At 45.2% G+C, this 25,384-nt stretch overlaps 1 protein-coding gene across 1 annotated transcript in view; it reads right to left on the reverse strand.

Moving 5' to 3' along the window:
- Window positions 1–25,384, reverse strand: part of LOC115482572 (alkaline phosphatase-like) — a 144,135-nt gene that overhangs the window by 22,509 nt on the left and 96,242 nt on the right. Inside the window, exons 7-8 of the mRNA XM_030222463.1 lie at window positions 11,642–11,785; window positions 2,819–2,888 (exon numbers count right to left, since the gene is read on the reverse strand). Of these exons, the coding sequence (XP_030078323.1) occupies window positions 2,819–2,888; window positions 11,642–11,785 (214 nt within the window). The remainder of the gene's footprint in view (window positions 1–2,818; window positions 2,889–11,641; window positions 11,786–25,384) is intronic.

The following is a 25,384-nucleotide window of genomic DNA, read 5'->3' on the forward strand; positions in this document are numbered from 1 at the left end:
AGAATAAGATCAGTCACACACGTAACGTAATTGAATAACTAGATGCTAATTGGCTTTAACAACCAATTATAGGTTATGATCGGTTTCATTGGCACTAATTAGCAGTTACACGCGTAATTGCCCTTAGTCACTATTGTAGAAAATATGCTTGCAATTTCCATAGTCAGCAACTGCAAGGGGAGCGTGGATCTGGGAGGGGCGTGGCTGAAAACTTTATAGAATACTTTTAGTTCTACATCTAACTGCCTAGAGGGTCATGGCAGCCATTTTGGAGAGGCTGCCACAATGAGGAGGAGCGAGTGGGCATCGCTCTTGCCCATTTCCTGCAGTTCCGGGGAGAGGCAGGGGAATCCAGCTGGGGGGGGGGCTTATTTGGCTTCCAAGGAGCGGGAGTGGAAGCGGGATCCTGTAGGGGGCATGTCCCTTTATGTGGGGTCACAGCCGATATTAAACAGGGACCTGCATAAGCCCCTGTGGCTACCACCCTGGGAATTAGCCCCAAATATTCAGTTGCTAGGGCTAATTCTGGCTGCAGCAGTCAGTGTTAAAAAAACGTTGACCACCGTGGTCTGAATATTGACCAGTACGAATCTTATCCTCAAGAGAAGGGGAGTGAAATTTGGATTTTTCACGTTCATGTATTTTTCAGTTGTAGCTCAAGGGGGTGGTGGGGTTCTGTCCCTGGAGGGCTTACAATCTAAGAGACTGATATTCAAAAAATTTAGGTTTCTATGAGAGTTATGCTCCTAAAATGGCCTCCTTCAAAATTTACTACAGCCAAGCACCTAAATTTACACTCAAAATTTCACAAAATTTAAATTTCGGAAAATAAAAAGTGGATGGATGATTCTTAGGGCCCTGTTTACTAAGCCATACTGTAGACACTCTAGCGTTTTTAGCGCATGCTAACTCTATATATTCCTATGGGTGTCTCTACCATTAGCACACGCTAAAATGCAAGCACACCTTAGTAACCAGGGCCCGTAGAGTAATGTTACCTCTATTGCTTGGTACTTGCATTTTGAGAGACCCTAGTTAATAAGTATGTTTTCAAGAATGGGATGACTTCCTTGACTCTGGAACATAACCGGCAAAAGTTCCCTGAATATTTTTGCCTCCTTTTGATCATCACAAACATAATTGTCCACTGAGGACTGTCTGAAAAACACTGCGCTAGATAAATTAATGCAGTGCATTTTTTTCTAACAAATAAGGTGCCGGTACTCAAATGCCTGGCCACCCTTCAGGGGTGGGGTACTCACTGAGAAACCCACCCCACAATATCCAGGCCCCCTGCAACCAGTCGTAGAATCTATGACAAGGCAGAATTGGTGTGTAGAGCCTGAGCTCTTTCATTAAAACTTGGGGTTCGTGGGTCAATTTTAGCAGACAGTGGAAAAGGTGCCGGTACCCCCAAGTACCCCCTCAAAAAAAGCCCTGAATTAATATCTGTTTTTAAGTATAAATCTTGTCTGATTCAGTATCAAGGCTCGATTTGGGGTTTTGCATTTGCCTCCTATACCAGCATTAAGATGCTCTGGGCCCAGTGGCATTCCTAGGCTGCCTGACACCCGGGGCGGATCGCTGATGCGCCCCCCCCCTAGCGAAATTACACCCTCCCCCCCCCCCCCGGGTGCATTTTTACCTGCTGGGGGGGTGCCACGCGCCTGTTGGCCAAGTCCACTCGTTCCCTCCCTGCTGCTCCCTCTGCCCCAAAACAGAGGGAGCAGCAGGGAGGGAATGAGCGAACTCGGCCAACAGGCGCGCAGCACCCCCCCCCCCCAGCGGCGTGCACCTGGGGCGTGCACCTGGGGCGGGCCCCCCCCCCCCCCCCCCTTGGTATGCCACTGTCTGGGCCTGAAAAATTCCTGGGCAGTTGTGAATGAAAGCTCACAGCACTGGTTCTGACTGAACTGGAAGTACAAACAAATGGGAAGAAATAGCTAGTTTCAAACTCGACAGTTTCAACCCCAAGGGAAAATCTATTACTGTCTTATCATTCTCTGACATTGCACCCTTCAGGTACAAGAATTGGTCGCATCTGCAAGAGAAGATTACTGAGATTTTCCAGCTCAACAATAACATCAGATCAGGAGGAGGAAATTGAAATTCAAATCGAATACAAAATCAAGGGATTAATTCTTTGGTGAGAATCCCAAGGGGATTGTGGAATTGGAGGTTATTAGCTCCAGATATCTTCAGTGCAAATCTTGGGTCTTCTGAGCTGCTCATACATTATTTTGTATTTATACGTTCATTCATTAGGATTTATTTACCATTAGTGAACGTAATGAAGCACAGTCCTAAAGCTGAGAAGGAAGATTGACAGTTTCTACAGAGTTTTGCTTAGCATAGGTCACAAATGAAGACTCTCAAGTAGATGTTTTGTGGTTATCAACAACTGGGATCTCCCACAGCTATTAGTCATGCTTTTTTCAATATTATTACTCTGTGCATGCTATTTACAACATAAACCAGCACACTAGCCTTTATGTCGTGTTCTCTGTACTGCAAAACAGCTCATTTGATATTATATTCAGTTACATCTTAAAGTAACTAAGTGGTGGAACTGATTACTTGTCTTTCTAAATAAACATATTCCATAACTTTTACAGGCAAAGATGGGTTTTATTCAAGCTGGCAACACACATGTTTTTAGTAAGCCAGTTATACTAGCCACATAAGCCCAAGTTGCAACACAGTCCACCATCCCCAGGTCAACCTCAATAGCCATCTTTGGATCCACAGATTAGACACTCATGAAAGACAAATTATCCTGTACTGTGAAGGATTACCAATGAGCATGATCCATACTCACCTAGTACATAGTCTACTTCTTGAGATTTCAGCTCAACGAGTTGTTTGCGATTCCATACGTAACGAGCAACCTAAGAGTAAAATAAACACATTGCATGAACTGCAACTGACACAGTCAAGAGGCATGTGTTTCCAATCTAGAAACAAAATACACATGAAAATGATCAAGAGGATGAAGAAAAGCAATAGGAGACCCTTTTCCAGAGCAGAAATATCCATCATGCCTCAAACTGGTGACTCAGTTGTGAGAAACTAAAACAAGTAGAGAACCTCCCAGGTCCAGTTGTCTCTTAACTGATGGGAAAAAAAGGACCTCAGATGTTGCAAGACGTTGTAACTGCCATCGCACATTGTGGCTGACTCAACACATATTTAGCGTCAATTCAATCATAGGTCAAAAAAAAAAAAACCCAAAACAAAAGACTTTTATTGAGGTCCTCAATCATATCATTTCATATGTGCAATGTCTCTTTTTTCTTTCTTTTCGTGGTACATTATTCATAAAAGCATCACGAGGATGGAATTAGCACAACTCGTATCTGGAAGTGAAGATGCTGACAGGCACCCGTTTTGCTAAATTAGCTTCATCGGAGGAACAATTGCTGAAAACGTCTCTCCTCTAATGCTTCCTTAATTTTTGAAGGTGAAGATCCTCCAATGAAGCTAGTTTAGCAAAATGGATTCTGCTCTAATTTTGGGAGGGAGGGAGTTCCAGTGAAATGGAGCAGCACAATGCCTAGTGGATTCAAGAATGGCTTGTTTAGGGTTGGGAAGGACCAAACGATAAATCATTTAAGGATCGAAGCAAACGCATGGGTGAGTAAGGAATGATGAGATTAGATAGGTATTATGGAAGACCCATCCAGAGAGCTTTAAAGGTGAAGGTTAAAAGTTTATGTATAATTCTTTGACCAATGGGAAGCCAGTGATATTTCAGAATGGGGGGAGACATGGTCAGATTTCTTAGCATGACAGAGTAACCTGACAGCGGTGGTTTGTAACGTCTGAAGTCGCTTGAGCACATAGCATTGGGAACCTACATAAATGATATTGCAATAATCCAATCTAGAGATTAGTAACGACAAAACGAGAGAATGAAAAGTATTATGATCAAAGAACTTTCTAACTAAGCGCAATTTAGGATAAAAGATAAAGAAGAAATCTGGCCAAGTGAGAATCTAAAATAACGGAAGGAAGGGACTGGAATGATAGAGGTCTCAAACAATTTTAGGGCTGCAGTTGGACGAGGGCTTCCTCCAGTAAACGCTTGGAATGCCCTCCCGCGGGAGGTGGTGGAGATGAAAACGGTAACGGAGTTCAAACATGCGTGGGATATGCATAGAGGAATCCTGTGCAGAAGGAATGGATCCCCAGAAGCTTAGCTGAAATTGGGTGGCAGAGCAGTTGGTGGGAAGAGGGGGTGGTGGTTGGGAGGAGAGGATAGGGGAGGGCAGACTTATACGGTCTGTACCAGAGCCGCTGATGGGAGGCGGGACTGGTGGTTGGGAGGCGGGAAATACTGCTGGGCAGACTTGTACGGTCTGTGCCCTGAAAAAGGCAGGTACAAATCAAGGTAAGGTATACACATATGAGTTTGTCTTGGGCAGACTGGATGGACCATGCAGGTCTTTTTCTGCCGTCATCTACTATGTTACTATGTAACATAGTAGATGCTGACCTGAACATATACACCCTGGAGGAAAGGAGGAACAGGGGCGATATGATACAGACGTTCAAATATTTGAAAGGTATTAATCCGCAAACGAATCTTTTCCGGAGATGGGAAGGCGGTAGAACGAGAGGACATGAAATGAGATTGAAGGGGGGGCAGACTCAGGAAAGATGTCAGGAAGTATTTCTTCACGGAGAGGGTGGTGGACGCTTGGAATGCCCTCCCGCGGGAGGTGGTGGAGATGAAAACGGTAACAGAGTTCAAACATGCGTGGGATATGCATAGAGGAATCCTGTGCAGAAGGAATGGATCCTCAGAAGCTTAGCTGAAATTGGGTGGTGGAGCAGTTGGGGGGAAGAGGGGGTGGTGGTTGGGAGGCCAGGATAGGGGAGGGCAGACTTATACGGTCTGTGCCAGAGCCGGTGATGGGAGGCGGGACTGGTGGTTGGGAGGCGGGAAATACTGCTGGGCAGACTTATATGGTCTGTGCCCTAAAAAGGACAGGTACAAATTCAAGGTAAGGTATACACATATGAGTTTGTCTTGGGCAGACTGGATGGACCATGCAGGTCTTTTTCTGCCGTCATCTACTATGTTACTATGTTACTATCAGACTACTGCTGATATAGGATCGACGTTTAGCATCCAGCATTTCAGAGTCTGACTTTTTACATGTGTTTATAAAATACTAGAATACGTGGCAGACTTCATACCTACATTACAGATTTGAACATTTACATCTGATGGATTATTTATGTATGTGCATGAATTTGCCTCATCAATCATCTATTTGCATATTTGCATTACAGAACCTGTGCAGGGAGGCAGGAGGCTAGCAGGGCATTGGCATGCCCCCCCCCCAGCAAAGGTGACTACAACCCCCCCCCCCTCCATACTGATGCCCATGCTGCCAACCTAGGGCTGTAACTGCCGCTCTGTCCAAACAATTCCCATGCTTTCTGTTTAGGCCTTAACTACCACTCCATACAAGTAATTCCCATGCTTTAGCGTTATAGCTGTTGTTCCCTGCAACTTATTCCCATGCTTTCCATGCAAGTAATTCCCATGATTTCTGATTAAAGCTGTAGCTGCCACTCCGTTCAAGTAATTTCCATGCCCTTCTGTTTAGGGTTGTAACTGCTGCTCCGTGAAAGTAATCCCCATGTTTCTCTTTAGGGCTGTAACTGTTCCATGTAATTCCCATGTTTTCTGTTTAGAATTGTAACTGCCACTCCGTGCAAGTAATTTCATGCTTTCTGTTTAGGTCATAACTACTACTACTACTACTACTTAACATTTCTAAAGCGCTACTAGGGTTACGCAGCGCTGTACAATTTAACATGGAAGGACAGTCCCTGCTCAAGGAGCTTACAATCTAAAAGACAGGTGTACAATCTAGAGACAAGTGTACAATCTAACTGCTGCTCCGTGCAAGTAAATCCTATACGTTCTGTTTAGGGCTGTAGCTGCCGCTCCGTGCTGGTTATTCCCAAGATTTCTATAACTGATGCTCTGTGCAGGTTTTTCCCATACTTCCTTTTTAGGGCAGTAACTGCCGCTCCATGCAGGATACCATTGAAAGCTCAGTGCTGTCATTTCTCTGCTTTTCGCACTGAATTGCTGCTCCCTGCAGATCGTCTCAGGGCTCCATTACCATCTTTTCCCACTATGAATCCTCCGTTTATAACCTAGCTCTGAATTCTGATATAGTTTTTGGAGTGCAAAGCATAGCGTGTCTTCTTCAGGCAGCTGATACCGATCTGTTACAATTCAGAAGACATAAAAACCATAAGAGCCAGTTCTGACATCCTGGAATGACTCTGTAAGCCACATTGAGCTTGCAAATAGGTGGGAAAATGTGGGATACAAATGCAATAAAATAAAAATAAATAAAACAAGAGTGTATTTGGATTGTGGGAAGGCATTTCATAAAGCCCATCAGCAGACACTCCTGAGGAAATTAAAAACACATGGGATAAGAGACAGTGTGCTGTTGTGGACAGAGAACTAGTTAAACGATTAAAAAAAAAAAAGCACAGAGTAGGATTAAATGGTCAATTTTGTCAATGGAAAAATGTGAATAATGAGTTCCAAAGGAACATATTTCTAAACGATCTGAAAATGAAACAATGAGTGGGTGATGAATATCAGTGTGTGGTACAACCACACCTTTGGGTACTGTACAGTTCTGGTAGCTTCATAAGTACATAAGTAATGCGATACTGGGAAAAGACCAAAGGTCCATCGAGCCCAGCATCCTGTCCCCGACAGCGGCCAATCCAGGCCAAGGGCACCTGGCAAGCTTCCCAAACGTACAAACATTCTATACAATCAAGCCATTGTGACATCACTAATGAGGTTGGCTCTTATTGGTGGAATGAGCCACTATGACATCACAATAGGTTAAATCACTGCTCTATGTAATAAAAGTGAGCCAAGTAGAGGACATAAGTACATAAGTAATGCCACACTGGGAAAAGACCAAGGGTCCATTGAGCCCAGCATCCTGTCCACGACAGCGGCCAATCCAGGCCAAGGGCACCTGGAGAGCTTCCCAAATGTACAAACATTCTATACATGTTATTCCTGGAATTGTGGATTTTTCCCAAGTCCATTTAGTAGTGGTTTATGGACTTGTCCTTTAGGAAACCGTCTAACCCCTTTTTAAACTCTGCTAAGCTAACCACCTTCACCACATTCTCCGGCAACAAATTCCAGAGTTTAATTATGGGTGAAGAAAAAGTTTCTCCGATTTGTTTCAAATTTACTACACTGTAGTTTCATCGCATGCCCCCTAGTCCTAGTATTTTTGGAAAGCGTGAACAGACGCTTCACATCCACCTGTTCCACTCCACTCATTATTTTATATACCTCTATCATGTCTCCCCTCAGCCATCTCTTCTCCAAGCTGTATAGCCCTAGCCTCCTTAGTCTTTCTTCATAGGGAAGTCGTCCCATCCCCGCTTTCATTTTAGTCGCCCTTCGCTGCACCTTTTCCAATTCTATCAAAAAAGATATCACAGAAATAGTAAAGGTACGGAGCACATCCACGAAAAAGGTAAAGGAGATGGAACTCCTCTCATATGAAGAAAGGCTAAAGAGATTAGGGCTCTTCAGCTTGGAGAAGAGACACCTCTGAGGAGATAGGATAGAGGTCTAAAAAAATCATGAATGGAGTGGAACAGGTACATAGGAAATGTTTTTTTACCTATTTCAAATAATACTAAGACTAAGGGACCATCCATTAATCTAATTGCAGCACTATTAAAACTAATTGAAGAAAATATATTTTCATTTAACAGATATTGAAGCTGTGAAATTTGTTGCCAGAAGATGCACAGAAAGTAGTTAACATACAGCCAGATGGTCAAAAGCCCTGCGCTGTGCCAAACAGCCCAAAACACTGCAGCCAGACTCATATTTGGTAAAACAAAATACGAAAGTGCCAAACCCCTAAGTGAAAAGCTACACTGGCTTCCACTTAAAGAACGTATTACGTTCAAAGTCTGCACCCTGGTTCATAAAATCATTAACGGAGATGCCCCGGCCTACATGTCAGACCTCGTTGACCTGCCACCCAGGAACGCTAAAAGATCAGCACGCACATTCCTGAATCTTCACTTCCCCAGCGGCAAAGAACTAAAATACAGATTAACGCATGCGTCCAGCTTTTCCTACATGAGCACGCAGTTGTGGAGCGCATTGCCACTTGACCTGAAAACAATCTACGACCTAATCAACTTTCGCAAGTCACTGAAGACTCATCTCTTCAACAAGGCACACCAAAATGATCCATAATAGGAATTGCAGCACATCACTTGATATTCTGAATGTTATGAGTGGAGGAGTGGCCTAGTGGTTAGGGTGGTGGACTTTGGTCCTGAGGAACTGAGTTCGATTCCTGGCACAGGCAGCTCCTTGTGACTCTGGGCAAGTCACTTAACCCTCTATAGCCTGCCATGAGTGGGAAAGCGTGGGGTAGAAATGTAACAAAAAATAAAATACCTGATTGCTTAATTCTATTATGTCATCCATATTCTTTATATAATACCAATTGTATGTTTCACTCTGGTATGGCGAATGCCATGACGGAACATTGTAAGCCACATTGAGCCTGCAAATAGGTGGGAAAATGTGGGATACAAATGCTACAAATAAATAAATAAAGCAGCGCTCTATAATTAGCGCCAGAACAGCGCAGGGATATACTGCCCCTATGATCAGCGCTAAAAGAATGCAATTTTAAGCACATTATTAGCTCTGATCATAGGGGTGGGAGGATTGTACTCAGGCACAATCCTCCCGCACTTATTTGACAAGTCCGGAAGAAAGGACGTCAAACAGTAGAATATGAAATGAATATACTCAGACGTCAGTCCCTAAATTGCGTAATTTCTGACATAAATGTATCATATAAATATTGAATAACGTAAAATAGAGGGCACTTGATGTCAAAGAGTCTACCAATTAGATTCTCTGGGATCAATCCTATAATTGGGTTGCTTGCAATTCGGCACCTAGAGGTCATTTGATCGGAACTTGTTTAGGAAACTAGGCATCTAGATTCCGTGATTCAATACTAGTGTAACTGGCCTTCAATGCGCCCAAAATTTAGGTGTTCACACTTCTGCCAGACATGGAGCTAGTATGATATTGTGATCCCCAATGTCAAAAGCTGATGAGCAATCCAGAAGGACTAACAGCGAGGCCAATCCTCTGTCATGGTTTCTGTGAAGATATGGCCAATTTTCCCTAAAAGGGAGCACATATATCTCTTGACCTTCTCTATAACATACTCTTGGGTCTTCACTCTCAATCCCAACTTAACACAGGTTAATAAGTAATCAGTCCAAAGCAGTGGCGTAGCTACGTGGGGCCATGGGGGCCTGCCCCCCCATTTCCTCCAGGCCCCTGGTTTTTTTGGCGGGGTCTGCGCCGGCCTTGTCCAGCGCCGGTCTGCAGCGGCACCGTCAAGTTGCCTGCCCTGCTCTCTCTTCCCCCTCACGTCCTGCATGCTCCTTTTAGTTAAACTGACCAAAATGTGCCCCCCACCTCAGGCTCTGGCCCCCTCCCACCATGAGGTCTGGCTACGCCCCTGGGACTCTAAGGAAGACTAATGCCCTCAAGCTCAAGACATTTTGGATAATGATCATTGTTAGAAACGCAGAGAAGACAAAAAGGTCTGAGCGTAAGAGTTCCCTAATATCTCATCCCAAGCAAATTCTCCTTCTGCATCCAAAGCTGCCGGAGGAGTAACTGCAGCAATACTCAGTCTATCTTAACATATCCATTTTGCAACTACTATTTGTGTGACTGCAATTTTTAGTTTGGAAAATAATTGCAAAGTACAATATGCATGTATGTTGCCTAGAAAAGTTACCAGAAGCCCAGGATAAGTATGTTAGAAATGATTTCTAAATAAAATGAACAAGTCAGGTCTGGATTATGTAGAGGGAGACCAGGGCCACCGAGAGACTAGGCCAGGCCCGGAGCAAGGCCGGCCCCGCTCCCCCCTACACCTCTCCCGAGGTCGCCACCGCCGCTCCCCCCTCCATCCGCCCCCCTCCATCTGCCACCGGGCCGGGCCCCCTGCATTGAAATCACAGCGCCTCTCACCTTCGTGTGAAAGCGCTGCAGGCAGCAGCAGATCGCCTCCCTTCAGGCCTCCTTCCTTCCCTGTGTCCCGCCCTCGCGGAAGTTACGTCAGACGAGGGCACCTTTTCAAGGCTTGGTTGCAAGAGAAAAATGGACCAAGTGCTCGTCAGGGACGCTCTTCTTTTTTCCACTATCGGTCTGGGACGCCCATCTCTTAATCACGTCCCAGTCCCTGCCAACACTCCCCTGTGAACTTTGGTCGTCCCCGTGACGGGAAGCAGTTGAGGACGCCCAAAATCGGCTTTTGATTATGCCGGTTTGGGCAACCCTGAGAGAAGCTTGCCCATCTCCCGATTTGTGTCGGAAGATGGGCGCCCTTCTCTTTCGAAAATAAGCCTGATAGGCATGATTCTGTATCAATACGCATAAAATCTTGGAACGTCCCGGGAACACCCCTAAACACACCCTCAAATTGTTACACGCGATAGGATTTTGGTGCATTCCGTTATAGAATCGGACATGCGCATAAATCCTAATTATTGCCAATTAGTGTTGATAATTGGTTGTTCATTGCCAATTATTTTTGCCGATTAGCTTGTTGTTCAATTAAGTTGTGCGCACAATTTGGTCATGTGGCATAATTTTATTCTTTATATTAGTTTCCATTATTTTCCCCGGCACTGGTCAGCTCTGGAACTTGTTGCCGGAGGATATGGTAACAGTAGTTTGCATATCTGGGTATGAAAAAGGTTTGGACAAGTTCTGTAGGAGAAGTCCATAGTCTGTTATTGAGATGGACATGGGGGAAGCCACTGCTTGCCCTGGGATTGGTAGCATGGAATGTTGCTACTAATTGGGTTTCTGCCAGATACTTGTGACCTGGATTGGACACTGTTGGAAGGAAGCAGGATACTGGGCTAGACGGACCATTGGTCTGACACAGTACGGCTATTCTTATATTCTCCACCTTATACAAGCCCCTGAACTAGTATCAGCTCCAGCTCCTCTTCTCCAAACCCAGCAGCACCATGAGCTCCAGCTCCCTCTTCCCCATTCCTCCACCCTCAGCATGAATTCCCCTTAGTCCAGCCTCCAGTTTTCCCACTCCAGCCTCTTCTTCCTTCTTCCACAAAATGACGGGAGCTTGTATCTTTACTCTCACTGGTCTGTACTGCTTCCTCCAGCTCTTCTGCTGGCACCATGGAAGGGTTTAAAACATGACAACAGGCACTTCTCACATTTTACACGTTCCTGCAGTGCCAGAAGAAGAGCAGGAGGAAGTAGTACAGACTGGTGGAAACAAAGGCACAAACTCCCGCCATTGGAAGGAACACCAGCAGCTGTGACACACCCCGATGATGTCATCTAGACATGACAGCAGCTGACAGATGATGTCATCAGATTCCCATGGGGAAGATGATTTTTGCGGTTTAATGGTTATAACTGGTAAACTGGATTTCCCCATCGTGGAGGTGGGGGACGACGATGACCTATTAGTGTTTATCAGTTAATAATCGGAAGCTGTAATTACAATGAATCAGGAACTGCTCCTGTTACCTTATTTGCTGGTTTCTTTCTCAGCCAGATTTGTGTGAGATTTAGGCCATCCACGCGGGTGCCATTGGCTTTTCCATCCTCAGGATATTCTTCATCCGGAGTGGTTTTCGGGTACATGTATTTCCTTCCACCTCCAAGGATCACCTGAGACAGGAACAGAAAGTGTCACATTAAAGATGCACCATCTCCTCCTGAAACCCTATAGAATTATCTGCCAGACTTCTCCTCCTCTCCAAAGTGGTCCTGTACCAATTTCAGCCCGACTCCTGCAGCAGGGTTCAGTATATCAAGCCCACCTCCCAGGGGGCAAGATCACTGGGAACTGGAGGGAATTTCTTTCTGAAACCTCAATATATATACTTTGGAAGAAAGGCAGGAGGGGAAATAAGATATAGACATTTAATACCAACATGGCATGAATGCACAGGAGATGAATTTCTTTCAATTAAAAGGAAGCTCTGGAATGAGGAGGCATAGGATGAAAGTGAAAGGGGACAGACTCAGGAGTAACCTAAGGAAATATTTTGTCATGGAAAGAGTGGTGAACTTGTGGAACAACCTCCCAGTGGAGGTGGTGTTGAAAACTGTGCGTGAATTCAAGAAAACTTAGGACAAGTGCATAGGATCTCTAGGGGAGAGGACGGGATAGTCGATGGGCAGACTGGATAGGCCATATGGTCTTTATCTGCCTTCATTCTTCTCTGGTTCTCTGTTTCTATCCCAGGGAAGGAGGGTTTGTATTCCTGTTAAAGTAGAGGAATGGAAAAGTTGACGACAGGATAGCTACAGTTTGGATTGGCCACTGTTGGAAGCAGGATAGTGGGCTGGACGGACCACTGGTCTGACCCAGTATGGTCGACCTAGCATGGCTACTCTTATGTTCTAACCTGCCAAGAGATGCCGTGTAGGTTGAAATTATCAGGGTACAACCAGTCTGTGGGATCTGTACAACCAGATCAACCTCAGAGTGCCAACATTTGGGAGAGTGAAAAAGCCAAGAATTCTCCACTGGAGGGGGGGGGGGGAGGACAAGAGGATGATCTCCTTGCAATATCTGGGAGGCAGGTCTAGTGCTGGCCAAGACTTATACGGTCTGTACCCTGAAAATGGCAGATACAAATCAAGGAAAGGTATACACAAAAAGTAGCACATATGTTTATCTTGTTGGGCAGACTGGATGGACCGTGCAGGTCTTTTTTTTTTGTTGTTAAATTTGTACCCCGCGCTTTACCACTCATGGCAGGCTCAATGCGGTTTACATGGGGCAATGGAGGGTTAAGTGACTTGCCCAGAGTCACAAGGAGCTGCCTGTGCCTGAAGTGGGAATTGAACTCAGTTCCTCAGTTCCCCAGAACCAAAGTGCACCACCCTAACCACTAGGCCACTCCTCCACCATTGCTACTATTTGAGATTCTACATGGAATGTTGCTATTCCACTAGCAACATTCCATGTAGAAGTCGGCCCTTGCAGATCACCAATGTGGCCGCGCAGGCTTCTGCTTCTGTGAATCTAACATCCTGCACGTCAGACTCACAGAAACAGAAGCCTGCGCAGCCTTCTACATGGAATGTTGCTAGTGGAATAGCAACATTCCATGTAGAATCTCCAATAGTAGCAACATTCCATGTAGAATCTCCAATAGTATCTATTTTACTTTTGTTACATTTGTACCCTGCGCTTTCCCACTCATGGCAGGCTCAATGCGGCTTACATGGGGCAATGGAGGGTTAAGTGACTTGCCCAGAGTCACAAGGAGCTGCCTGTGCCTGAAGTGGGAATCCAACTCAGTTCCTCAGTTCCCCAGGACCAAAGTCCACCACCTTAACCACTAGGCTACTCCTCCACTGTTGCTACTATTTGAGATTCTACATGGAACGTTGCTATACCCAGTTAGGTATCTGGCAGTGTCTGGGTAGCTCCTGGTTCTGTCCCAGTTCAGCCTCCTGACATTAAAGGTGTGAGAGCTGAAGGAGGGCAGGGAGGGAAGCTCTGTGGGCTATTGTTAGTTTCTTCACTTTGGGAAGGGAGAGGGAAGAGGGGAATCTGTTGTGGGGTGTATTGTTATGTATATATTTGATGTGTGTATGTGAATTGCCTGGAGTCACTGATAGAGCTGATACATAAGTCAGATTAATAAATAAATAACATAGTAACATAGCAGATGACGGCAGAGTGGAGGAGTGGCCTAGTGGTTAGTGCAGTGGACTTTGATCCTGGGGAACTGAGTTCAATTCCCACTGCAGCTCCTTGTGACTTTGGGCAAGTCACTTAACCCTCCATTGCCCCTGGTACAAAATAATACCTGAATATATGTAAACCGCTTTGAATGTAGTTGCAAAAACCTCAGAAAGGCAGTATATCAAGTCCCATTTCCCTTTCTCCCTTTCCCTTATGACATCACAATATCAGAAGTGAGCCAAGTATCGGGCAATCAAGCCATTGTGACATCACTGATGAGGTTGGCTCTTATTGGTGGAATAAGTGGAGGAGTAGCCTAGTGGTTAGTGCAGTGGACTTTGATCCTGGGGAACTAAGTTCAATTCCCACTGCAGCTCCTTGTGACTCTGGGCAAGTCACTTAACCCTCCATTGCCCCTGGTACAAAATAATACCTGAATATATGTAAACCGCTTTGAATGTAGTTGCAAAAACCTCAGAAAGGCGGTATATCAAGTCCCATTTCCCTTTCCCTTACTTACACCTGTGTAACTGATGTCAAGTCTGTTGGAGACAAGTATGAACAAAGCTGCTGAATAGAGGCCAACCAAATTTCAGTTTCAGCTTCATTGCCAGAATCAGTCCAACATTCGTGTTCAGCCTTGTTTAGTTTGTGCCAGAAATGCTGGTACATTGTCGGCTGGAATCAAAACTTTATGCTGGGTCCCCTAGCTCTCCTTCCCTCCAACAGTAGAAGCCCTCCTCCCTCCCTCCCTCCCTCTTCCCCCAGGCCTACAATACATCCCCTGGTGGTCTAGTGTCTAGTCCAGGCAACAGTGATCCCCAGTCGCTCCTGCCCATGTCCTTGCCGCTTCTATAATCCCTAGTGGTAGCCTCACAAGACTGCCAGTGGAGATCATGGCAGCCATTTTGAGATTGAAGGCAGCACGGGCAGGAGTGACTGAGGATTGCTCCTGCCCCAACTAGCCACTAGACCATCAGGGGATGTGCGGTAGGCCCGGAAGCAGCCTACGAGTAGGTCTGGGAAGGGGACTCATTCTGTTCAGGGGGTAAAGGAGGAAGTGGCGGCTCGTTCTGTGCAGGGGATGGGCTGGGCCAGGCTCTGTTTCAGTTTAAGCCAAAACTGAGCAGCAAATTTTGGCCACAGATTCGTTTTTGGTCAAAACGAAAGAAACCAATTTCAGTCACCCTCTACTGCCAGACCACCCTTAAAACTGATTTTGTCAAAGCTGACGCCTGAGCCTCCATGGATAAATCCATAATAGTTCAAAACCCCAGGTCCTTAACTTAGTGAACCCACTGATCAGCTGCTCCATTCAATTCTAACCGAAGGGGAGGGTCCCCCTCTTGCCTTGCCTTGACACCCACAGTGACAGGGTGCACAGGATCTGACTAGAAATTCTTAGAAATGGAAAGAGGGAATTATTAGGCGGGATTCACAGTGTGTCAAACACTAGCAGTCCTGATGAAAATACCCCCACATTTTCTATGAAGCCTTGCTGTTTTCAGCTGAAGAGATGAAATATGCCAGTCAATATTCAGCATTTCTTTAAATGTTGACTACTACAGGCCAAATTATTTATTTATTTGGATTTTGCGCACACCTTTTTCAGTAGCAGCTCAAGGTGAGTTACATTCAAGCACACTGGGTATTTTTTTTTTTTTTGTTACATTCAGTTCCGGCCTCCATTTCAGGTGCTGGTCGTGAATATCGGTTCAGGGACAGTGTCCGGGAGTTACCCAGGTAATGTAACATCAATGTGACCCGTCTGCCTTCTCAACCAGAGCAGCAGGGTGAGTGACACAGGAATGACGTGAATTCCACCATCCTTTTGAAGCTCTTGAGCAAAGGTTATTTGATTTTGCTTGACTACTCTGCACTGTGCAGAAAATTGTATGTCATTTCTAAAGTGAAATACTTGGGAACAACCCCCGCTACCTTGTGAAAATGTACATTTTGCCTTGATCAAAAGTGAATAATGAGATTTCTTTCATGACAAACCTAAAGCCTGTGTCATTGAGCTGCTCAAATTTGCTTTCACTTCTAAATTCACATCAATCTGGAGACCATCGAACGCCACCACCTAATCCAGAATTGCCTTCCAGCCGTTTCCTTCTCCCTTTCTTACTGTAACACCTAATATCTATAAGCAGTGGCATAGCTACGTGGGGCCACGGGGGCATGGGCCCCCCTAGATTTGGCCCTGGATCCCCCTGCCGACGACCGTCTCGACCCCCCCTCCCACCGCCAACCCACCATCACCGTCGCCTACCTTTGCTGGCGGGGGATCCCAACCCCCGCCAGCCGAGGTCCTCTTCTTCCGGCGCAAGGCTTCGTTTAGTTTCTGAGTCTGACGACGGCAGCGGCGGGGGACAGTTGGCAGCGGGAGGGGGGGGTCGAGAGGGTCATCGGCAGGGGGGGTTCAAAGTTGGTGATGGTAGTGGCGGCAAGGGTCAGCAATGGTGGGGGGGGGGGTCGGCGGCGCCGGGGAGGGGGCTAAAATGTGCCCCCTCACCTCGGGCTCTGGGCCCCCCTCCCGCCAAAGTCTGTCTACGCCCCTGTCTATAAGCCGTTTATTTTTTTGTTGGGATTCCTACTAGGTAGATCTCATTGACTGTCAGAGTTTAATTGAATTATTTGCTGCATGGCCTTTCAAAGTTAACCACAAAGGTGGATTAAAAATATCAAATAAAAAACAGCAGGAAGGGGGATACAAAAGACAGGAGACATATTTGCAGGTCCATGAGCAGCTGACACTGCAATCTACAACCAGTTGCTCCCTGGACCTTAATCAGGGATGCAGAGAGTCAGTTCAGGTACAATGTCCAAGCAAGTAAAACAAGTTAAAAGGTTTATTGGTTAAACTCCAACACATAAAAATAACTTAAGAATCAAAACCTGACAGCTATGTTTCGCCCCATCAAGGGCTATGATGCTTTTAGTGAATAAGTACAGTAATAAAAGCATAGAAATGAAAGTAAACAGACATCAAACCATTGAAAATAAATAGACATTGAAACATTCAAAAGTAAAACACATCCAATAAAACTGTTAATATATTATAGAGAAAGAAACCTGTCGTTTCTTTCTCTATAATATCACCAAAATTTGTCCTTTCCTTTCCAAGCACACTACCAGAATCCTCATCCACACTCTTATCACCTCTCACTTAGACTATTGCAACTTGCTTCTCACAGGTCTCCCACTTAGCCATCTCTCTCCTCTTCAGTCTGTTCAAAATTCTGCTGCACGACTAATATTCCGCCAGTGTCGTTATGCTCATATTAGCCCTCTCCTCAAGTCACTTCATTGGCTTCCTATCCGTTTCCGCATACAGTTCAAACTCATTGACCTATAAGTGCATTCACTCTGCAGCTCCTCAGTACCTCTCCACTCTCATCTCTCCCTACATTCCTCCCCGGGAACTCCGTTCACTGGGTAAATCTCTCTTAACTGCACCCTTCTCCTCCACCGCTAACTCCAGACTCCGTTCCTTTTATCTTGCTGCACCATATGCCTGGAATAGACTTCCTGAGCCGGTACGTCAAGCTCCATCTCTGGCCGTCTTCAAATCTAAGCTAAAAGCCCACCTCTTTGATACTGCTTTTAAACTCCTAACCCCTAATTCACTTGTTCAGTACCCAAGTTTTATCATTCCCACCTTAGTAATTCCCTTCTCTCTTATTTGTCCTGTTTGTCTGTCCTGATTAGATTGTAAACTCTGTCGAGCAGGAATTGTCTCTTCATGTCCAGTGTACAGCGCTGTGTACGTCTAGTAGCGCTATAGAAATTATAAGTAGTAGTAGTAGTAATATGTTATCAAAACCACAAAACATGCATAATAATTAAATAATAAATAACTAATAAAAAGAATCCAATGAAACGTATAAAACCAGTTCAATAAATTGGATTTTCCAGAGGCCTGATTAAAGGGCCGTGTCTTTAAGCCACTTTTAAACTTAGATCAAGAGGATTCTGCTTGGATCTCAGCAAGAAATGTAATTCAAAGGGCCGGGGCTAACTAACGAAGAAATGTACCATCTAATCTCAAACTGCATTCTAGAGGCAAAGGTTAAACTGGGATGATCTCAGGACATGGGAAGGTTAGATTAGGTTAACTTATTTATTCTTGATATACTGCAAAAAAAAAAAAACCTGACTTGCAGACCAAAGCAGTTTTTAAATATAAAATATGTAAAGGAATGATCATTTCCGCAAGCTTCATTGGCTAGATCTTATTTTAAGTTGTATTCGGTAGTTTTTCGATGTCTGGTTGGAAATATGCCTTCTTATTTCACTGATCATTTTCCTTCCTAGATAGACAGTTAGCAGAGGACATGTTCCAAAGTTTCCTTTGGTTAAACTGGTTAAAAGCGTCAGACATTTGAAGTTGTCACTGTCCTATCAAGCAGCCTCGATTTGAAATTCTCTCCCTGGTTCACTTTGTGTTCTTGGGGAGTATTTAAAGTTCAGAAAACAGCTGAAAGCTTTTTTTATTTAACAAATATGTGAGTTAATTTTTTTTGTTACATTTGTACCCCGCGCTTTCCCACTCATGGCAGGCTCAATGCGGCTTTGGGGGGGGGGTAGATTTTTATTGATTATATCTCCTGAATTATGTTGTGGCTTTTTTTCTTTTGTGCTCCGCATGGACTTGCATTGGTTTTTGCGGAATATAAAAGTGATGTGTAATGTAATGTAATACACGGGAAAGGAGTAGTGTAACCAGCAAAGGTCTTCCGTAAAGATAGCAGGAGGACGACTGATTGAAAAATGAAACTTTAATTCTTCAAGAGACCTGACACAGCACTGTGTTTCGGCAAAATGTCTGCCTCGGGTATCCGTCTGAAAAATCCACAAAAAGATGTGGCCAGCGGTGGTCAATTGGAAGGCTGCCTTGAAAAAGACGCAATTCCAATGGAGAACAAAGAAGACTATACGAGACTCTCAAGTGCAGCAAAACAAAATGTAATTTTACATTGAGGGTCATAAAAGAAGTCCGAGAGGAAGGCGGAATGGATGTTATTAATTCCCTGGATAGCCTAGATGTCTCTTAATTTTTGAAATTGTCACAGGATATCTTTTTTTTTAATTTATTACCATTTCTATGCCGCCCTTGTCCAGAGCGAAGTACAGATCAAGCATAGATAACAAAACATTGCAGAACAAACCACATCAAATACAATACAAACATTAAAACACAGGGCTTTTTTTGTGCCGGTGCGCACCGGTATGGCGTAGCGGCACCTTTTTTCCCCCTGGCGAGTCCTACACCCTTCCTCTCACTCCCCTACTTACTACTACGTCAGACTCGGCAGTGCAAATGATGCAGACAGCAATTGAGAGAGGCTGGCAGCGTCGGAGCTTCCCTCTGCGAGTCCCGCCTATGTTGTTTCAACTTCCTGTTTCGGCATAGGCGGGACTCACAGAGGGAAGCTCTGACGCTGCCAGCCTCTCTCAATCGCTGCCTGCACCGTTCGTGCTGCTGAGTCTGACGCTGGCAGGCAGTGGAGAAGGAGGACAGGCTGGGAGAAGGAGGATGGGCTGGATGAAGAAGAATCGCTGGAGAGGGGAGAGGGGAGGGCAGGGATGAGAGAACTGCTGGACATGGATGGGAGGGGAGGGCAGGGGAGAGAGGAGAATCACTGGACATGGAGGGGAAGGGAGGGCAGGGAAGAGAGAATTGCTGGACATGGATGGGAGGGGAGGGTAGGGGAGAGAAGAGAAGAGAATGACTGGACATGGAGGGGATGGCAGGGGAGAGAGGAGAATGGCTGGACATGGAGGGGAGGGCAGGGGAGAGAGGAGAATGGCTGGACATGGAGGGGAGGGCAGGGGAGAGAGGAGAATTGCTGGACATGGAGGGGAGGGGAGGGCAGGGAAGAGAGAATTGCTGGACATGGATGGGAGGGGAGGGCAGGGGAGAGAGGAGAATCGCTGGACATGGATGGTAGGGGAGGATTGGTCCTCTCTACTTTTCTATCATCCCTAAATAAAGACATAGAGGAGGTAACCTGCACATTCTGCACTGAGCAGTGGGTAGGACTCCAGCACTTAGGAGCATAAATCCTTTCAATACCAGGCCATGAATTTCACGGGCACTGACATTTGCAAACTGCAGTTTCAGGATTTTACTCTTTTAGCGAAACAATAAAATCCTTCACATTCAGTGTCTCATTTCTAATTTGCAAAGTTCTGACATGAAAAGATTTAGGGATGATGGCAGCGACCCTCTTCTCTGTCCTTCGTCCCCCCCTCCCCCCCAGCAGTGCCGAGTTTGATCTTCTGTTGTGTATAAACGAGTACTGACTGGGTGCCTGGAAAGAAGCCAGGGGTCTGTCTCTGCAAAAGCAATTCATTACAAAAGGCAGGAGGTATTACATTTCAAACAGCAGGATATCAAGCGCTGGGCTCACGAGATGATCCTAGAGCAAAGTGGCTATTTTGAAATGAAAAAACCATCAGCTTGGAAGGCCAGCAGCAGGGACCTATTGAAAAGCATCCCTCGTGCTCCGAGATATATCGCATGCCAAGCATTCGTTTTCAGAACTGATATATAATTATTAGCTGTGAAGGAAGGGGATGTGAGTTCGTCAAAATACTTTGCAAAAACCGGTCTTAATCACAGGGTCGGTTCTCTTTGCTTTTATTAGTGAAGGGTAGGTTATGAATGCTTGTTGATAGATCCAATTCACGCTTCATATTAGGAAGGCTAAATCCATACCTTTCAGGTTGCCAATAAATATGACAGTCCTGTACCTCTAGCATGTTCCCTGCCCACAACTCATCTAATTTAAATCCCTGGGAAAATCCTTGAACATTTCCAACGAAGATGAGAAAATACTGCTATCTCAGCTACAAGGACTGCTCCATTACAAAGCAACATTGGTTGGTTGGGCTGGAAGAAGACCAGAGGTCCTTCGAGAACAACCTTCCTCTGATGACAACAGCTCTCTGCATCGTAATTCAGGGAAAAGCAGTGAAAAACATTGGATCAAGCGCTCCTGCCTGTTTAAATCATACTTGTCAGTCCAACCTTTAAAAATCAGCTGCACTTAATCGTATAGTGCTACTGAATATTACCACTGACTCCTGTATCACGAACTGCTCAATGCTAGGTTGCAGTTGCAGTGGACCAGGAAGTTAGAGGGTGGACGGAATTCGCCACTCGATTTCAGCCAAAACTGCTACTGCCAGACTGGGGATTGCTACTGCCCATGTCAGTTCCAATCCCAAAATGGCAGCCGCGACCTCCCGTGGCAGTCTCATGCGGCTGCTGCGGTAAGTCATGGCTTCCATTTTCACTACATAGCAGGGCGGAAGCAGAAGCAACTCAGAATCGTTCATGCTCCAAACAGGCCACAATACCACCAGGGATTTTAGAAGGTACGCCCAGGGAGGGCCCACGGATGAGGGATGGAGGGAGGGTGGAGTTCATGGGTAGCCCAGGAGGATTTTTTTTTTTTTTATCAGGGGGTGCTGGTCCGGGCTTGCAGCAACACAGACTGGGGGCAAAGGCAGGAAAGTTTCAGTTTCAACCATGGCATTTTTCACCAAAACCCGAACCCAGATTTCAGGTCAGTTTCAGTGCCAAAACCGAAATTTGGTAGTCCTCTACCAGAAGTTATCCGGGCACCAGCAGCATAGCCAGGAACTTCTTACAGGGAGTGCGTCTCAAAAATACACACACTTAACAGCACTGAAATTCAATTAACAGAGATATAATACATTGGAGGGGCGTAGCTACATGGGGCCACGGGGGCCTGGGCCCCCATAGATTTGGCCCTGGAATCCCCTGCCGATGACCCTCTCGACCCCCCCTCCCGCCGTCAACCCGCCGTCGCCGTCTGCTACCTTTGCTGGCGGGGGACCCCAACCCCCACCAGCTGAGGTCCTCTTCTTCCTTCGTTCTGTTTCTGAGTCTGACGTCCTGCACGTACAACGTGCAGGACGTCAGACTCACAGAAACAGAACGAAGCCTTGCAGATCAGCCAGCGAGGTCCTCTTCTTCCGGCGCAAGGCTTCGTTCTGTTTCTGTGAGTCTGACGTCCTGCACGTACAACGCACAGGACGTCAGACTCACAGAAGCAGAGCGAAGCCTTGCAGATCAGCCTGCGAGGTCCTCTTCTTCCGGCGCAAGGCTTCATTCTGTTTCTGCGAGTCTGACGTCCTGCACGTACAACACACAGGACGTCAGACTCACAGAAACAGAACGAAGCCTTGCAGATTGCAAGTTGGTGGTAGTGGTGGTGGCAGCGGCGGGGGGGGGGGGCGGAAATGGCAGGGGGGGCTAAAATGTGCCCCCTCACCTCGGGCTCTGGACCCCCCCTCCCGCCGAAGTCTGGCTACGCTCCTGATACGATGTCAACATAATACTAATGATACACTTAATAAGCAATGCAAGAGAACATTCAAATAGCAGAGATACGATGCTAATGCTTTTCTATCTAACTGAGGGGCCAAGTGCAGATATATAGATGGGGACAAGATGAGTAGTACAGAGTCAGTTGGGCTAACATACAAAGTAACATAGTAGATGATGGTATATAAAGACCTGTATGGTCCATCCAGTCTGCCCAACAAGATAAACTCATTACGCTTGGTGTATGATACTTTATATGTATACATGACCTTGATTTGTCCTTGTCATTTTCAGGGCACAGACCGTAGAAGTCTGCCCAGCACTGGCTTTGCTTCCCAATTACTGGTGTTGCCCAAGCTCCGCTAAGCTTCTGTGGATCCATTCCTTCTAAACAAGATTCCACGCATTTTTGAATTCCATTACCGTTTTCATCTCCACCACCTCCCACAGGAGGGCATTCCAAGTATCTATCACCCTCTCCGTGAAAAAATACTTTCTTACCTTATTCCTGAGTCGGACCCTTTCAACCTCAATTCATGTCTTCTAGTTCTACCACCTTCCCATCTCTGGAAAAGGTTCGTTTGTAAATTAATACCTTTCAAATATTTGAATGTCTGTATCGTATTACCCCTGTTTCCCCTTTCCTCCAGGGTATACACGTTCAGATCAGTAAGTCTCTCCTCCTACGTCTTGTAACGCAAATCCCATACCATTTTTGTAGCTTTTCTTTGCACCGCTTCCAGTCTTTTTATGTCTTTAGCAAGATATGGCCTCCAAAACTGAACATGATACTCCAAGTGGGGCCTCACTAACGACTTGTACAGGGGCATCAACACCTCCTTTCTTTTGCTGGTTTATGCAGCATATGGGTGGCTAATAGTGCTACCCTGTGTCCAGTTAGCTACCGGGTACAACACTGAATATCAACTGTACCTGCATTAGTTCTAGGCACTGCCAAATACCCGACTCAGTGCCAGGACTCAGGTAGGTGCCAGCGAATACCTGGACCTAATTCTGCCCACAGCGGTCAGCACTGTCAAAACCGCTGGCCACAGTGGGTTGAATATCAGCCAGACAGTCTTGGTAGCCAATTCTGCATCAATGAAAAAAAACACATCCCTCCCAACCCTACTCATGCCAATGAACTGCAAACTGCTCCATTAGCATTTTTCTCTACTATGTAACTATATTGCAGAGTGATTTTGGGAAACATTTGAAACGTTCCAAGATCAACTGCCAAGATACTGAGTTAGAAAAATGAATCTGTTGTACTTGGGAACATTCAGCTTGGTGACCTTAAATGACTATCACAAGTCCATCGTTTACCCCTCTACTCTAGATTGGGGTAAATGGGCCACAAATTTCCTGTATGCACCCGGGTCTCTGTATCTATTTCCGACAGAAATCTACTCACTACCACCATCCCTTCGGGCAGAGTCGACCTGACAGAAATTGAACATAAGAGTATCCAACTGTCGATCTAGCCCAGTATCCTGTTTTACAAATAGTGGCCAAGCCAGGTCACAAGTACCTGGCAGAAACCTAAATCGTGGCAACATTCCATGTAGAACCCCAAAGAATAGCAAGATTCTGGAACCCTAAAGAATGACAAGATTCCATGCAGAATCTCAGGGTAGCAATGTTCCATATAGAACCCCAAAGAATAGCAAGATTCTGGAATCCTAAAGAGTGACAAGAGTCCATGCAGAATCTCAAAGAGTAGCAACATTCCATGTAGTACCCCAAAGAATAGCAAGATTCCGGAACCCTAAACAGTGGCAAGATTCCAAGCAGAATCTCAGGGTAGCAACATTCCATATAGAACCCCAAAGAATAGCAAGATTCTGGAATCCTAAAGAGTGAGAAGATTCCATGCAGAATCTCAGGGTACCATTGTTCCATACTACAAATCCCAGGGCAAGCAGTTGCTTCCCATGTCTGTCTGAATAGCAGACTATGGACTTTTCCTCCAGGTATTTGTACAAACCTTTTTTAAAACCAGATACATTAGCTGCCGTTATTACATCCTTTGGCAAAGAGTTCCAAAGCTTAACTATTCGTTGAATGAAAAAATATTTCCTCCTATTTGTTTTACAAGTATTTTCATGTAACTTCCTCGAGTGTCCCCTAGTCTTTGTACTTTTGGAACGAGTAAAAAAATCGATTTACTTCTACTCGTTCTACACCAGTCAAGATTTTGTAGACTTCAAATCATATCTCCCCTCAGCCGTCTCTTTTCCAAGCTGAAGAGCCCTAACCTTTGCAACTCCTTGACTGTGTCCAGGGAAAAGTCATTTCTGTTGGGTTTAGCACCCCAATCGTTTCGAAACGTTGGCTGCTATGTTTGGCAACGCACAGATATGGTCTCTCTTTCTCTGTCATTCTCTTCACTTTCTAATCTTACTCCTTTGCTACTGGAGTTTCTTTCTGACTTAATTTTTTTGAGAATTTGTAAACTGCTTTGATGCTATAATGGTATATTAAGCCTCACAAGAAGGTTAATGTAATTAATTCAAATTTAGTGTATTTACTTCCCCTTTTCCTTACATATGCTTATCTTATTACCTTATAGGTAATTGGGGAATAATAAAACAGAATAGAATCAAAATATAAATACAGCACATGTTGCGACCACATGCTCTGAGCGATCCCCTCTATTCTTAAACATCATTTTGGAACTGTAACATTTCCTGTAACATTTTTAATGGCCAGTACTCAAGTACTCAAAAAAGAACAACAACAAAAAAAACAACTCTACCAGTCAACTAAATTACTTCTTAAATATTTTTAAATGGGAGACCTTCAGTCAAAGCACTTTCAAACACTGCTTCTAACACCTGACTCGAGTTCTACACTCTCTAGTTAATTTAAAAATGTCTTCCTAATACACGTGTGATGAGTGCTGAAATTCAGAGCCAACAAGGGTATTTGGCAGCTAGATGCTGGGGAAAAAAATTAAGAGTTTAGAAGAAATAATCTCATATTCATATTTTTTTCCATGAAGTTAGTTGTGAATTAAAATTGCCAAGTGTGACCATTAACTCTCTCAGTGCTTCTGAGCCTTCAGCCTAGGGCAGGCAACCAGGTCCAGACACACCCCAGGTGATTGCGGAAGACCTCGAGGAAATCAGGGGTTTACTGAATACGAATGAGAGGTTAGGGAAAGGCATCGTAGATGCACTGCACCACTGTTACACCACGG

This window comes from Microcaecilia unicolor, chromosome 13 (assembly GCF_901765095.1).
Source record: "Microcaecilia unicolor chromosome 13, aMicUni1.1, whole genome shotgun sequence".
NCBI lineage: Eukaryota > Metazoa > Chordata > Amphibia > Gymnophiona > Siphonopidae > Microcaecilia > Microcaecilia unicolor.